The sequence below is a fragment of the Muntiacus reevesi genome, chromosome 1 (assembly GCF_963930625.1).
Source record: "Muntiacus reevesi chromosome 1, mMunRee1.1, whole genome shotgun sequence".
Taxonomy (NCBI): Eukaryota; Metazoa; Chordata; class Mammalia; order Artiodactyla; family Cervidae; genus Muntiacus; species Muntiacus reevesi.
The window spans coordinates 162,318,702-162,336,058 of NC_089249.1; the positions used below are offsets into that span (position 1 = coordinate 162,318,702).

Below are 17,357 nucleotides of genomic sequence, written 5' to 3' on the forward strand. Positions count from 1 at the left end.
AAAGAAATTACACACATAAATACTTAAAATTAATGCCTGAAATTAATAATATATAGAATTTCACCAGCTGTTCCTAGAAATAGCAAAACAGAAAAATTTCAGAAATAACTTTTGGTACTATTCAAGAATTGTATGAAGATTGCAGAATGGCCTAGAGAAAGTATATGGGGCACTGGAGTCTATTGAATTTGTGTTCTCTAACCCAGGTTTTATCACTTTGCCTCCTGTGGTCTACTCATCACCAACGCTACAGCTGATAGGCCTCCTATAATGCAAGTTGAGGAATCTCCCAGAAGTAAGAGACCAACATGAATCTTACAAGAGATCATTCCCAATCACATAGAAAAGGTAAATGAGGCAGAGTCCAGAGGAAACCAGGCATAAGCTTCCAAGAGCCATCTCTCAGCAGTCATACAGGATGGGCTTAATTTCTCCAGCAATGAAACTGACAATTCACATGAAGTCTGCCAAGAAAATTCATTACAGACTCAGCAGCCAAAGTTTTTACTGGGGGCTACTTCAGTCCTGGGTGTTCACTGGAAGGACTGATGCTGAAGCTGAAACTCCAATACTTTGGCCACCTCATGCGGAGTTGACTCATTGGAAAAGACCCTGATGCTGGGAGGGATTGGGGACAGGAGGAGAAGGGGACGACAGAGGATGAGATGGCTGGATGGCATCACCAACTCGATGGGCATGAGTTTGAGTAAACTCTGGGAGCTGGTGATGGACAGGGAGGCGTGCTGTGATTCATGGGGTCGCAAAGAGTTGGACACGACTGAGCGACTGAACTGAACTGAACTTACACAGACACCACCTTCTGCCTACAACATGCCAAAATTCCAGACTCTCAGAAGGAAAGCAGGTTTTCAGCATAAACCACGTTGTACAACAGGTCAGGCACAGGTGAGCCACTATTATAAATTGGGGGAGGGAGGGAACCTTCTCCAAATCCACGCTCTCAGATGCTAGCCAAGGCTAACCTAACAAACAGGACTTTCTAAGGACAGCAGGGTCAAGTCTTCTATTTTAACTATTTTCTGCACAGGATGGATATACATTTTGTTTATCCACTCACCAACGATAGATGTTTAAGCTGTTTCTATGTTTTGGCTAGTACTGTAAATAATAGTGCTTCAAACATTCACATGCAACTTTTTAAAAAATGTATTTTATTGAAGTATAGTTGACTTATAATGTTGTGTTAATTTCTCATACAAGCTTTTTAGTGGACATATATCTTCATTTCTCCTGGGTCACATGATAATTTTATACTTAACACCTTGAGAAAATGCCAAATTGTTTTCCAAAGTGTCTGCACCATTTTATATTCACCATTATATGGGGAATATAAAACAATGTTCCAATTTCTTCACATCCTTGCCAACACTTGACATTATCTTTTTTATTACAGCCATTCTAGTGGGTGTGGAGGGGGATCTTATTGTAGTTTTAATTTGCACTTCCCTAGTGATCAATGATTTTGAACATCTTTTCATGTGCCTATTAGCCATTCACATGCCTTATCTAAAGAAATGTCTACTCAAGTTGTTCATTTTAAAGTTGGACTGTCTTTTTATAATAACATAAAATAATATATAAGTAAGAATTCTTCATGTAGTCTGGATATGAGTTCTGCATCAAACACATGATTTGCAAACACTTCTCTCAGTCCACAGTTTGTCTTTTCACTTTCCTGTTGGTATCTTTTGAAGTACAGAAATTTTAATTTCAATTAAGTATAATTTATTAGACTTTATTTTATCACTTTTGCTTTTTTGTTACTTCTAACATATGATTGGCTATGCCCAGATCATAAAAATTTACTCTATGTTTTCTTCTAAACATTTATAGTTTTAATTCTTGCATTTAGCTCTGTGGTCCATTTTGAGTTAATATTTGTGTAGGCATGGCCCTGCCCATCAGAGCAAGACCCAGATTCCCCTCCAGCCAGTCACTCCCATCAGGAAGCTTCCACAAGCCTCTTATCCTTATCCATCAGAGGGCAGACAGAATGGAAACCACAGTTATAGAAAACTAACCAAACTGATCACTTGGATCATAGCCTTGTCTTACTCAATGAAAATATGAACCATGCTATGTAGGGCCACCTAAGATGGACGGGTCATGGTGGAGGGTTCTGAAAAAATGTGGTCCACTGGAGAAGGCAATGGCAAAACACTTCAGTATTCTTGCCTTGAGAACCTCATGAACAGTATGAAAAGGCGAAATGACATGACACTGAAAGATGAACTCCCCAGGTCAGTAGGTTCCCAATATGCTACTGGAGAAGAATGAAGAAATAACTCCAGAAGAATGAAGAGACGGAGCCAAAGTGAAAACAACGCCCAGCTGCGGATGTGACTGGTGATGGAAGTAAAGTCTGATGCTGTAAAGAATGATATTGCATAGGAACATGGAATGTTAGGTCCATGAATCAAGGTAAATTGGAAGTGGTCAAACAGGAGATGGCAAGAGTGAACATCAACATTTTAGGAATCAGCGAACTAAAATGGACTGGAATGGGCAAACTTAACTCTGATGACCATTATATCTACTACTTTGGGCAAGAATTCCTTAGAAGAAATGGAGTAGCCCTCATAGTCAACAAAAGAGTCTGAAATGCAGTACTTGGGTGCAACCTCAAAAATGACAGAATGATCTCTGTTCGTTTCCAAGGCAAACCATTCAATATCACAGTAATCTAAGTCTATGCCCCAACCACAAATGCCAAACAAGCTGAACGGTTCTATGAAGACCTACAAGACCTTCTAGAATTAACACCAAAAAAAGATGTCCTTTTCATCATAGGGGACTGGAATGCAAAAGTAGGAAGTCAAGAGGTACCTGGAGTAAAACAGGCAAGTTTGGCCTTGGAGCACAGAACGAAGCAGGGTAAAGGCTAACAGTTTGCTAAGAGAATGCACTGGTCACAGCAAACCAAACATGCTCTTCCAAGGACACAAGAGACTGCACGTGGGCATCACCAGATGGTCAGCACCAAGATCAGACTGACTATACTCACTGCAGCCAGAGATGGAGAAGCGCCATACAGTCAGAAAAAACAAGACCAGGGACTGTGGCTCAGATCATGAACTCCTCATTGCAAATCTCAGATTTAATTGAAGAAAGTAGGGAAAACCACTGGACCATTCAGGTATGACCTAAATCAAATCCCTTATGATTAAACAGTGGAAGAGACAAATAGATTCAAGGGATTAGATCTGATAGATAGAGGGCCTGAAGAACTATGGGCAGAGGTTTGTAACATTGTATAGGAGGTGGTGATCAAAACCATCCCTAGGAAAAAGCAATGCCAAAAGGCAAGATGGTTGTCTGAGGAGGCCTTACAAATAGCTGAGAAAAGAGAAGCGAAAGGCGAAAGAGAAAAGGAAAGATAAACCCATCTGAATGCAGAGTTCCAAACAACAGCAAGGAGAAATAAGAAAGGCTTCCTCAGTGATCAATGCAAACATATTGAGGAAAAGAATAGAATGGGAAAGACTACAGAGCTCTTCAAGAAAATTAGAGATACCAAGGGAACATCTCATGCAAAGACGGGCACAACGAAGGACAGAAATGCTATGGACCTAACGAGCAGAAGATATTAAGAAAAGGTGGCAAGAATACACAGAACTATACAGAAAAGATCTTCACGACCCAGATAACCACTATGGTGTGATCACTCACCTAGAGCCAGACATCCTAGAGTGCCAAGTCAAGTGGGCCTTAGGAAGGATGACTATAAACAAAGCTAGTGGAGGTGTGGGAATTCCAGCAGAGCTATTTCAAATCCTGAAAGATGATGCTGTGAAAGTGCTACACTCAATACGACAGCAAATTTGGAAAACTCAGCAGTGACCACAGGACTGGAAAAGGTCAGTTTTCATTCCAATCCCAAAGAAAGGCAATGCCAAAGCATGTTCAAACTACCGCACAATTGCACTCATTTCACATGCTAGCAAAGTAATGCTCAAAAGTCTCCAAGCTAGGCTTCAGCAGTACATGAACTGAGAACTTTCAGATGTTCCAGGTGAATTGAGGAAAGGCAGAGGAACCAGAGGTCAAATTCCAACATCCGCTGAATCATAGAAAAGCAAGGTAATTTCAGAAAAACATCTGCTTCATTGACTATGCCAAAGCCTTTGACTGTGTGGATCACAATAAATTGTGGAAAATTCTTAAACAGATGGGAATACCAAATCAACTTACCTGCCTCTGAGAAACCTGTATGCAGGTCAAGAAGCTACAGTTAGAACTGAATATGGAACAATGGACTGGTTCCAAATTGGGAAAGGAGTACGTCAAAGATGTATGTTGGCACCCTGCTTATTTAACTTATATGCAGAGTACATAATGTGAAATGCCTGGCTAGATGAAGCACAAGCTGGAATCAAGATTGCCAGGAGAAATATCAGTAACCTCAGATATGCAGATGATACCACCCTTATGGAAGAAAGCAAGAGGAACTAAAGAACCTCTTGATGAAGGTGAAAAGAGGAGAGTGAAAAAGTTGGCTTAAAACTCAACATTCAAAAAACAAAGATCATGGTATATGGCCCCATCACTTTATGGCAAGAAGTTGGGGCAGCAATGGAAACAGTAACAGACATTATTTTCTTGGGCTCCAAAATTACTGCAGATGGTGACTGTAGCCATGAAATTAAAAGATGCTTGCTCCTTGGAAGAAAAGCTGCGACAAACCTAGCCAGTCTATTATAAAGCAGAGACACTACTTTGCCAACAAAGGTCCATCTAGTCAAAACTATTGTTTTTCCAGTAGTCATGTATGGATGTGAGAGTTGCACTATAAAGAAAGCTGAACACCGAAGAATTCATGGTTTTGAACTGTGGTGTTGGAGAAGACTCTTGAGAGTTCCTTGGACTGCAAGGAGATCCAATCAGTCCATCCTAAAGGAAACCAGTCCTGAATACTCATACGAAGGACTGATGCTGAGGCTGAAACTCCAATACTCTGGCCACCTGATGCGAAGAACTGACTCACTGGAAAAGACCCTAATGCTGGGAAAGATTGATGGTGGGAGGAGAAGGGGAAGACAGAGTATGAGATGCTTGGATGGCATCATCGACTCAATGGACATGAGTTTGAGTAAACTCTGGGAGCTGGTGATGGGCAGGGAGGCCTGGGGTACTGCAGTCCATGGGGTCTCAAAGAATTGGACATGACTGAGCAATTGAACTGAACTGAACTGATACTTAAATAAGCAACAACAAACATATGAAAGGATTTTCAACATTGTTAACTGTCAGGGAAATGTTAAGTAAAGCCACAGTTAAATACTACTACATAACTCACCAGAAAAGGTAAAATTAATAAGATTGATGATACCAAGCACTGACAAAGAATGTGAAGTAACTAACAACTCATACACAACTGAGCAGAGCTTAAATTGATACAAGTATTTGAAAGACAGCATGACAGTAATCTACCAACACAGAACAAATCCTTAACCATCTGATCTGATAATTCTACTCAGGTATATCATGATCAGAAACATATAGATAAGGACAAGAATACTTAGAGCAGCACCGTTCATAATAGACCGCAACTGGAAACAACATAAATGTCTATCAACAGTAGAAGGGATAAATAAAATAAATGGAGTATGTTTATTCAACGAAATACTAGAGTACAAATAGCAAAAGTGAACAAATTAATGTAACATGCAACAATATGAATGAATCTCACAAATATAATATTGAACAAAAGAAACAAGCTAAAGAATGTATACTTTCTGTAGTTAAAACTCAGAAACAGCCTTAAAAGTTAGGACTAGTCATTACTTTGGGGGAGGAGAGAGTATGTAGACACAGGGAGAAGAAAGAGAGTTTCTGGAGCACTGGAAATTTCTTGCACTGGCTGGTGTACTGGAGTTGTACACCTTTCGGTAGTTATGATATGCTTCAACAAAAATTTCTGGACACTGTAGAAAATGGGACTATATATCAGACTTTTATGTGTTTATCTTAGAAGATTTATTTTCTCAGTGTACTTGTGTTTTACCCTTGGTAGGACCATTACATTTAAAACATGGTCAGAAATGTTCATCTGTCACCACAGCCTACCTAATTTACTCTGTACCTTCTCCTTCCCTTGCAGTTCAACAGTGAGCCTTCGGATCTCTTCATGGGCCGTCTCTAGCTTCCACGCTACTTGCTCCAAATCTCTCTCTCTGCAGTTTTGTGGTGTTTTATCTTTTTCTGGATCTTCATTATGGGACTGAAATAAAACTGTTGTTAGTAGTACACTGAAAAGTAAATATATTCTTAGGATATTGCCCTGTAAGTGTTTGAAAGCCAATAAGGAAGAGTAGATTATTAATGTGCATTTCTTTTATTAGGTTGAACCATATAAAATTGGTGATACTTTATTGTTTTTATACAATTTCACCTTCAAACCTAACCTACTTAAGAGATTATGGTTATATAATTATTTCAAAAACTAGAAATTCAATCATAAAAATAATCTTTGGCAAAAAAGAGGGAAAATAGTCCTCATTTATATGGTAATTAAATACAGCTTGTAAAATGCCTTTACATTAAATTTTATTTAATTTCAAAGTTGGAACAATTAAGGCTCAATTCATGTTTAGAGCTCCTTCCCTACAACTATTTTTAAAGCATTTTAAAAGCTAACTGAGAAATTCAATCTCAATTGTATTTGGCTTTTGATCCCCAAGATATATATTTCGTATATGAATATAACTTCATTCTACAAATTTTTCTAAAAAGGAAGAAAACAATCAAATATTAGTGCAATCTACATAACAAAACTACTTTCGGCTTACTGGTATATTTCCTTGCAGTATTTTTCATTTACATATATTTTTTACATAGTCATAATCTCAATCTGTGTACACATTTCTGTCTGGCTTTTTCATCTAACATTATATTAGGAATATTTTTCTACATTGCTGTATAGATTTGTAATGATAATTTTTAGAGGCTATATAATGTACCAGTGGGTGCAGCATAATTTATATAATCATTTCAACATTTTGGTACTTTTCCATTTTTGCTATTGAAAATAATACTATGGTTTCATCCACATGTATTTATCTTGGCTGCTTCCCATTGTTAAATTCTCTATATATACTTTATTCACTGGATTTAACTCTTAATAACATTTCCCTAGATCAAAAATAATTTCCACAAAGAGAATTACTTATATTTAAAATAATGTGTTACACATTTTAAAGGACCTCCCCCCAAAAAGAAACTTCGAATATATTTGGAAAGAAGTGTGTGCTGTCCCAAGGTGATTTTTCAAAGGACATAACACATATTGATTGCTTAAATTTTGATACATTCAATAAAAATCAGCTATTGTGTTAAACAATTTATTTTTTCTTCCCAAATTTCTATGATGTGTTCATAATACTCTCATGCACAACTGATATCTTTTACAGCATGGATTTATACATTTTAATGTATTCAAACAAAATACTTCCAAGGTAAAACTAACTTGTAATTACCTATTATTATTAAGCAAAAGATTGTAAATTTTTTCTTACCTCACTCAGACTTTTTTTAGACTGATGCACAGGTCCTTGATGTTTCTGATGTTCCTTTTGCAGAGGCTGGTGGGTTTGTTCAAGTTTCTCCTAAGTGAGGTGAATGAAAATTATATCAATCAGCTTCATGAACAAAAATGTCATTTAAATTAAAAAATATATAATCAAGTAGAGAAAGAGAGAGCACAATCCAGTCAATTTTATGAGGCTAGACTATGCATTCTCAATGAGATAATACTGCCCCCAGGGGAGTTCAAACTGATTCCTAAGCGGGGGAAATCTTACCCTTTTAAGTACAAAGTACAGATGCCTATGGTACATATTTAGAATTATTTTATATCAGTACCATCAAGATTTCATGGGAGAGTGATAGAAAAAATTATCTCATTATAGAAGTTTAATGAAAAAAAGGCTGGCTAACACTGCCTAGATGGACCTTGATATTAAAACCTGACAAAGGTAACACAAAAAGAAAAATTACAGGGCCACCTCACTCATAAACATAGATGCAAAAATTTAAAGAAAAGTTTATCAAACTGAATCTATACTATTTAGAAAGGATAACATATCATGAAGGAGTTGGATTTATCCCAGGAATACAAGATAGGTTTAACATTAGAAAATTTAATCAATGAAATTCTCATATTAACAGGTAAAAGTTCTAAATAACTTCATCATTTCAGTAGCTGTAGAAAAAACTCAACATTTTCTAAACTCAACATTAATTCCTAATAGAAGCTCTGAACAAATTAGGAATAAAAGAGAACTTTCTTAACTCAATAAAGTCTATCTTTAAAAAACAGCAACTCTTTTTTTTTTTTTTTTTTACAGAATATAGCTTTATTTATAGAATCTTACAAATAAAAACATTTACAGTCCACATAACTTATTTTCTTTTCTAATATATCCTTATAACTCCTGACTTATTTTAAAAAAATACTGTGATGGAATTGTAGAACTGTAAAAGAAAATATGAATAATAAAATTCTAACCTCTCCCTTTTGCAAAAATCAGACAACTTTTTGAAAAAACAGCAACTCTTAATCAAACATCATACTAGTGAATAGCTGAACAATTTCTCTCTGATATCATTAACAAGACAAATATGTCTGCTATTCAAGATAATACTCAAGATCCAAGTCAGTATAGTAAGGTAAGTAAAGAAATTTAAAGGAATAAAGATGGGAAAGGAAGAAACAAAAGTATCATTATTCTCAGATACAGGTGGAAAAAGTACAAAATCTTCAAATAAATTATTAAAATGAATGCAAAATTTTAGCAATATTGCTAAGTATAGTCAATATGTGAAAATAATTATAGTTTTAATACTAGCAATAGATAATTAGAAAATTAAATTCTCAAAAAACATACAGCATTTACTACTAATAGCATCCAAAAATATGGAGTAACTAGCAGTACATATGACAAAAAATGGGCAAGATTTGGCGAAAAAAGTGATAAAACTGTACTTATATACATTAAAAAGTAAATGAAGAGATAGTCTGTGATCACAGATAACATAATTAAGATAGCCATAAATTAAGATAAACATAATTAAGATAGCCAATTCCTCTCAAACAGATTTATAGAGTCAATGCAACCAAAAATCAAAATCCCAGAAGGAAAGAATTTCTTAAACAGGACAGAAAAACACTAACTATAAAACAGATGATTGATAAATTGAACAATGTTAAATTTAAGAACTTCTGTTCCTTAAAAGACACTGTTACGAATATTAAAAAGACAAGTCACAGAGTGGCGAAAAAGTATTTGTGACACACATAATCAATAAAAAGAATTGAAACCAGAACACAGACAATACATGTAAATATTAAGACAGACAACTCAATTTTTTAATGGACAAAAGACCTGAAAAAACACTAACAAAATAGGAAATTCAAGTGCCAAATAATCACACTAAATTCATTTTTAATCAGGGAAATGATAATTAAAACCAATATGGGATATCATTATGCACCTAGTAATTCAGCAAAAATTTAAAAGTCTGAAAACATCAGGTGTTGATGAGAAGCAAAGGCATTCTCATACAATACTAGTGCCAGGATAAACTGGTACCACTACTTTAAGAAGAAAGTTTGACATTATCTAGTAAAGCTGAAGATCCACATACTCTATAATTTCCTAAATCTCCTCTTAGGTGTATACCCTATACAAATGAATGCACATACAGAAGAATACTCACAGCAGCATAACTGATAAAATTAAAATACATTCAAAATAGATATAAATTGGAAATAACCCAAATTAGCATAGAATAGATAGTCTCCTGTAGTATACTCACATGATGGAATAATATATAGCAGTGACAAGCTGATTAAAAATAAATAATATAAACATAACATTTTACAAAAAAGCACTTCCCAAAGTTCATTCCTTGTATGTAATGTTCAAAAATAGACAAAACTAATATATTATTTAGGGATGTATATCTCTGTGGAGAGGAAGGGGGTTGTGATCAGATAAGAAATGTTCTAGGCAGTTGGCAATATTGTATTCCTAACAGGACCAGTGGTTACATGGGTGTTTTATTCAACAACTATTAGTCAAACTGTATTTTTAAAGTGCTACCATTTTTTCTGCACATATTCTGTTATATTCTGCAGTAAAATATTAAAAAAAAAACCAACTTTGATTATTCCTGGCATTATAAGTCATCTCTTTGTCCTCTGCCCCATGCAACAATAAAGTGGTTAAATAAATTCTGATACAACCATTTAAAGGATATATGTTATCAAAAAGACAAAGGAAAATCTCTACACACTAATACAGAAAGTGAAAACAATAGGCATAATGGAATATAATTTGAATTTTAAGAGAATGGAAACTTTTCGGAAAGATAGGTTAAAAAATTGTTGGCAGTGATTGCTTAGCAGTATGGAAGTGAGGAATTGGGGTGAGAAGATAACTTGTTTTTCATTCTATTTTATACTGCTTGAATCCTTTTTTCACTATGTGCCTGCATTAAGTTAAAAAGCCAGTCATTTCAGTTCAGTCGTTCATTCATGTCCGACTCTTTGCGACCCCATGAACTGCAGCACGCCAGGCCTCCCTGTCCATCACCAACTCCCGGAGTCCACCCAAACCCATGTCCACTGAGTCGGTGATGCCATCCGACCATCTCATGCTCTGTCGTCCCCTTCTCCTCCTGCCCTCAATCTTTCCCAACATCAGGGTCTTTTCCAATGAATCAGCTCTTCGCATCATGTGGCCAAAGTATTGGGGTTTCAGCTTCAACATCAATCCTTCCAATGAACACCCAGGACTGATCACCTTTAGGGTGTACTGGCTGGATCTCCTTGCAGTCCAAGGGACTCTCAAGAGTCTTCTCCAACACCACAGTTCTAAAGCATCAATTCTTCTGCACTCAGCTTTCTTTATAGTCCAACTCTCACACCCATACATGACTACTGGAAAAACCATAACCATGACTAGACGGACCTTTGTTGGCAAAGTAACATCTCTGCTTTTTAATATGCTGTCTAGGTTGGTCATAACTTTCCTTCCAAGGAGTAAGCGTCTTTTAATTTCATGGCTGCAATCACCATCTGCAGTGATTTTGGAGTTCAGAACAATAAAGTCAGCCACTGTTTCCACTGCTTCCCCATCTATTTGCCATGAAGTGATGGGACCAGATTCCATGATCTTAGTTTTCTGAGTGTTGAGCTTTAAGTCAACTTTTTTCACTCTCCTCTTTCACTTTCATCAAGAGGCTCTTTAGTTCTTCTTCACTTTCTGCCATAAGGGTGGTGTCAACGACATATCTGAGATTATTGATATTTCTCCTGGCAGTCTTGATTTCAGTTTGTGCTTCCTCCAGCCCAGCGTTTCTCATGATATACTCTGCATATAAGTTAAATAAGTAGGGTGACAATATACAGCCTTACATACTCCTTTTTCTATTTGGAACCAGTCTGTTGTTCCTTGTCCAGTTCTAACTGTGCTTCCTGACCTGCATGTATAGATCTATAGAATGGAATATTACTTTATAATAAAAAAGAAAAAGTACACAACAAAACAGATATATATCAATTATCTGAGTCAAATAAGCCAGACCAAAAAGAGTTCATAGTCTATGGTTCCATTTGTATAAAGCGATAGGAAATACAAACTGGTCTATAATAACAGAAACAGATCAGTGGTTCTGAGGACCATGTTGGGAAAGAATAAATTCAAGGAAACTTAAATATGAAACTTTTGCCTGTGGTGGATATTTTCCATTATCTTGATTGTGGTGTTGGTTTCATGAATGTATACATGTAACAAAAAATTATACACTGTAAATATGTTCAGTTTATTGTATATTGATTATACCTTTAAAAAACTTTTAAAAAATTGCAAGGATCTTATTATCATGAATTGTAGCTTGTAAAAATTTCATTGCCTCCCCAGTTATATTTTACATAGACTAATATTGAACTAACCTGTGCATAAAGTAGATGAGAGAATCATTCCTACCAAAATGGGACCACATATGCTGACTTGAAAGCCCAAGAAGTTTTGCAAGGCCTGATCTACATATGAACTACATTTTACTTAACATTAGTTTTTATTTTTTTGTTGGCTTTTTAACTGTGGAAAATTCTTAAAGAGATGGGAATACCAGACCACCTGCCCTGTCTCTTGAGAAATCTGTATGCAGGTCAGGAGTACAATTTTTTGTTACATGTATACATTCATGAAACCAACACCACAATCAAGATAATGAAAACATCCACCACAGGCAAAAGTTTCATATGCTTTCTTAAATTTATTCTTTCCCAGCATGGTCCTCAGACAACCACTGACCTGTTTCTGTTATTATAGACCAGTTTGCATTTCCTACCACTTTATACAAATGGAACCATAGACTATGTACTCTTTTTGGTCTGGCTTGACTCAGATAATGGAGATATATCTGTTTTGTTGTGTACTTTTTCTTTTTCATTATAAAGTAATATTCCATTCTATAGATCTATACATTTACCTGTTGATGAACATTTGAGTTGATTATACAATGAAAGTTGCTGTGACATGTGTAGGTCTTTACACGGGCACAGGCTTTCATTTCTCTTGGTGTATTCCCAGGAGCGGAATGTAACAGTTGCATGTTTAACTTTTTAAGGTAATGCTAAGCAATTTTCAAAGTGGCAATATCATTTTATATTCCCATCAGTAGAATATGAGGATTATAGTTGCTTCACATTGTCAACAATACTTGATATCGTTAGTCTTTAATTCTGGGCATTCATTGATATTGATAAATTGATAGTGGTGACTCGTGATTTTTGTGTTTTCCTAATAGTAAATGAATTTAAGCATTATTTAATGTGCTTATTTACTATTTGTATATCTTCTCTGGTGCAGTTGCTTTTTAAATTTTTTGCCCATTTTTTAATTGGGTTGTATGTGTTATTATTATTGAGCTATAAGATTTATTTATATATTTAGATAGAAAGATTTTGTTGGACACATTTAAAAAAAATATTATCTCCCAGTCTATGCCTTCCTCTTTTATTTTTGTCTTTTGAAGAGCAAACATTCTGAATTTTGATAAAATCCAATTTCATACTCTGTGCTTTTCCTGTCTGATAAAAATCTTTCCAAACCCAAGGTCACTAAAATTTTCTCCTGTAGCTTTTATCTCCTACATGATCTATGAACCGTTTTGAGTTAATTTTTGTATACAGGTAGGATAAAGGTATTATAAAGCCTAAAATTTCATGTGTTACCTTCACACTCTTGTATCTCACAGTGCACCAAAAGCCTAACCATGAATTCCTCTGCTTTTGCCAGATATACTGCCGTCTAACAGGAAAGATTCCCTACCCAGCTAGTTCCCCTCTCAGCCCGAACAGCTATACTCTACCTGGTCCTCAGCTATTTAACAATTGTCATTTCGCCGCCAACTCATGGAATGTTTTAAACAAACTAGTCATATCCTCCCAGAGGAACAAAGGAGCGCCTCTCCTACTGTCACCACAAAGTCTGCCTCCCGTGGGTCCTGTGAGCTCACTCTGGTCCCGAATACAACCCCCTGCAGCCCGGCCTGAGAGGCAGCGTCCACCCCTGGGCTGTGAGTCTATGTGATTAACTAACAGCCACATCTCTGTCCAGAGCTGGGTATCATGTCTTTGACTATCTCATAGTATTTAGAGTAGGGACTCCCTCCTTTACCAGTGGGGAAGGGAACTCAATAGAGTTGAGGGAGTTTCTTCTGTTTGTTTTTTGCATATGCCTGTCCAATTGTTCCAGCACCATTTGTGGAAAAGCGCATCTTTTCCCATTAAATTACCTTCCCATCTGTTTTGAAAATCAATTTACCATACAGATGCAGGTCTTTATTTTGTTCCATTGATCTATATATCTACCTTTACACCAATACCACACTTTCTTGATTACTGCAGCTTTGTGGTAAGTCTTGAAAGCGGGAAGAGTATATCATCCAATTTGTTCTTCTTTTTCAAAGTTGTTTTGGCTATTCCAGTTCCCTTGCTTTCCTTATCCATTTTAGAATCAACTTGTCAATTTCTACAAAAAAGTGACTCTACTGATTACTTTATGCTCAGGTAAATGACAACATTAGCTTAAACAAAATATAAACGGGAATGTGACAGAAATGTTATGAATTACATTTTACAATAACAAAATCCTTTGTACTATCTGTTTTAATTCTTCCTGTCCATGAGTTGTAAAACTATGACTTAGTAGTGATCTAAGTAAACTATGATCTTAGCCTTAAAATCATCTAAGACTTCACCTTCAAAACACCAATTTGTTTTATAGATTCCATCTCCTTCATAACTCCTTAGTTCATCTTCCCTTCTCCATTTACACTCTGAGTCTTGTTTTTGGTTCTCATTCTTTAATTATTTATTATTTAACATCTCCTGAAACCCCAGCTTCCAATATGGCCCCTTGCCAATCCATCTCTCCACAATGGCCAGAGTGATTTTTCTAAAACACAAATCAGATCATGCCATGTGTGAGTGCATGTTGCTCTTCTCTTAAAATCATTTAGTGACTCTCCAGATCTCTCACAGCAGTCAGTTATTAGTCAATCTGAAATATTTTTATGCCTCTAGTATCCTCCAGAACACTGTTGGGTGCTGAGTCCAAACTCTCTAGTTTAGCATATGAGTCTCACCATGAAGTGGTTTCTGAAAATATCTCCAGGTGCATTTCTCAGCATTGACTCACATGAACCAGTACGTATTATGCACTGTCTTCTCTGCCAGAAATGCCTTTCCCTTCTTCTTCATCCAGCTCACACCTACTCAGCTTTCAAAATGCTACTCAATACCACTTCTTCTGGAAGCCTTTTCTATCCATCCTGACTGAGCCCTCCCCTGGGTTCTCCTAGCCTTCTATGCCCCATTTTACTAAAGAACTTTCCACACTGAGTTATAACCACTAGTTTATTTCTTTCCTTCATTAGCTTCATTTCTTTCTTTCATTTTTCTTTCCTTGCAAGTCCAGATCACATTTAATTTGACTTTGTTCCTACATCTACTAGCACAAAGCCTGGCACACAATAGGTTCTCAACAATAAAAATGCTAATTAACATGTGGGGTTTCATTTTAGAGCTATACATATATTAAGCAATTTCATTTCATTTTCATGATCATCTTGTGGAGTAGGTGAGTTGCTCCCAGATTTTTACAGATTATGACATCGAGGCTCACAAAAATTAAGTAATTTATTCAAGGACATACTGCTCACAAGGGGCAGAGCAGGTCCATTCAAACCTAAAGTCTATATTCTTAAGTGCTATCAAAATTGGCTTCCTGACATTTTAATGTATGAAAGGTTAAATAAATACATGCATTCTTCAACTGGCCTGCTTCTTATTCAATTCTGTAGTTAATTTTGGAATACCTGGGGAAAGTCTTTCCGCAGGTTATGGCTCAGACATCTTTGTGGTTCTGGCTTGGGGTTCCCAAGTTCCAGTTTTCTCAAGAGTGTACTTCTTTCCATGATTAAGTGTGTGATCTGTTCACTGGGGCTGCTCAGAGCCACTGTAGACAAGGCTTCTTGATACATTTCAACTTCCTTTGTTTGCATTTCTGTTAGGAAGAAATAGCAGAAACAACACTGTTACAAGAAATGCAGGCAAATAACTAAAAAGTAGTGGGAAAAGCTTGTCCAAAGCGGTAGATATTCTTCAGTTCAGTTCAGTTGCTCAGTAGTGTCTGACCCTGCAACCCCATGGACTGCAGCAGGCCAGGCTTCCCTGTCCATCACCAACTTCCGAAGCCTACTCAAACTCATGTCCACTGAGTTGGTGTTACCATCCAACCACCTTATCCTCTGTCGTCCCCTTCTCCTCCTGTCTTCAATCTTTCCCAGCATCAGGGTCTTTTCCAATGAATTGGTTTTTCACATCAGGTGGCCAAAGTATTAGAGTTTCAGCTTCAACATCAGTCCTTTCAATAAATATTCAGGACTGATTTCCTTTAGGATTGACTGGTTGGATCTCCTTGCAGTCCATGGACTCTCCAACACCACAATTCAAAAGCATCAATTCTTCGGCACTCAGCTTTCTTTATAGGCCAACTCTCACATCCATACATGACTCCTGGAAAAACCATAGCTTTGACCAGATGGACCTTTGGTGGCAAAGTAATGTCTCTGCTTTTTAATATGCTGTGTAGGTTGGTATTCTAGATATTCTTACTACCTATGTAAGTTTAAAATTTGTCCTTGCATAACTTTTAAAGTGTATTGTTGTTTCAGTTAGTGTTTGCTCTTGTGGCAGGTATTATGCTAAGCATTTGAAATAAATTTATCTTATTTAATCCAGTGAGGTAGGAATCATATTATCACTTTTAAGAGATGAGGGCTCAGGCACCAAGAAATCTGTCCATAGTCACTCAGCTAATCCTGCCGAAATTCTCGATGATTTCAATATTCAGGTAAATGATTATATTCCAGGAGCCTGTCCTTTCAGTTTCTTTACCAGCTAACTTGCAAAAATCTGGTCCTCTATCCCATCTCAGTCACCTACTCTGTAGTAATTCCCTAGACCTTGTCATTAGCCTGTATAGTTTCTATAGCCTCTCCCTAGCCTCAATTTCAAACATCCTATTCTCCAATCATCCCTCCCACCTCTTTGTACTAGCAACTCAATTTCAACAATTTTTGACCATACTGGAAACTACCATCCATTTACTATAAAGACTTCTCAGCATTCCTTACGCCATCCCTATTCTCATTTCCTTTCTTACTTAGCTTAGAGTCTACAGCCCATCATTACAATCACTCCCCTGAAAACATTCACAATTCTCTTGCCTCCTTTCCTTCCATTATACTTGGTGACAAAACTTCAACCTGTTTAAACCCAGCACTTCACCAGTGCACTCCAGAAGCTGAACGTAGCTGGAGAACACTGCACAGACCGTGCTTGGTTTCATTTCAAACTCATGACTACCAACCAACCTTGAGTTGGGCCCCTACTGCTGCTCAGCAGTCCTTCTGCATTCCCCTGCTTGTCTTTCTCTCCCATTTTCTAGAGACCTAAACCATTATTTCATCCTCCTCTCTCATCAAATCTCTAATACCTCCTTCCCATCCTCACTCTCAGCTGAATACCTGACTTCTTATTTCACTGAGAAAAGAGAAGTACTCTGAAAAGAGCTCCCACTAGCTCCCCTTACCAAATCTGCCAGCTCTCTGGTACTCTTCCTTCTTGTGAGATTAAACAAGCTACCCCTGTTCCTAAGGCCAGCCCCTCTCCCTATGCACTGGATCTCATTCCTTCTCCTCTCAAAAAAAAAAAAGAAAGCTCCTGCAGTTGACTCTTATCTCTGCTGCCTCATGGAGCT

General features: G+C 36.8%; 1 protein-coding gene across 1 annotated transcript in view; it reads right to left on the reverse strand.

The window, feature by feature from the left end:
- The window catches only part of CCDC30 (coiled-coil domain containing 30), a 117,382-nt gene that overhangs the window by 81,685 nt on the left and 18,340 nt on the right, over positions 1 to 17,357 (reverse strand). Inside the window, exons 4-6 of the mRNA XM_065914991.1 lie at positions 15,412 to 15,599; positions 7,536 to 7,625; positions 6,088 to 6,241 (exon numbers count right to left, since the gene is read on the reverse strand). Of these exons, the coding sequence (XP_065771063.1) occupies positions 6,088 to 6,241; positions 7,536 to 7,625; positions 15,412 to 15,599 (432 nt within the window). The remainder of the gene's footprint in view (positions 1 to 6,087; positions 6,242 to 7,535; positions 7,626 to 15,411; positions 15,600 to 17,357) is intronic.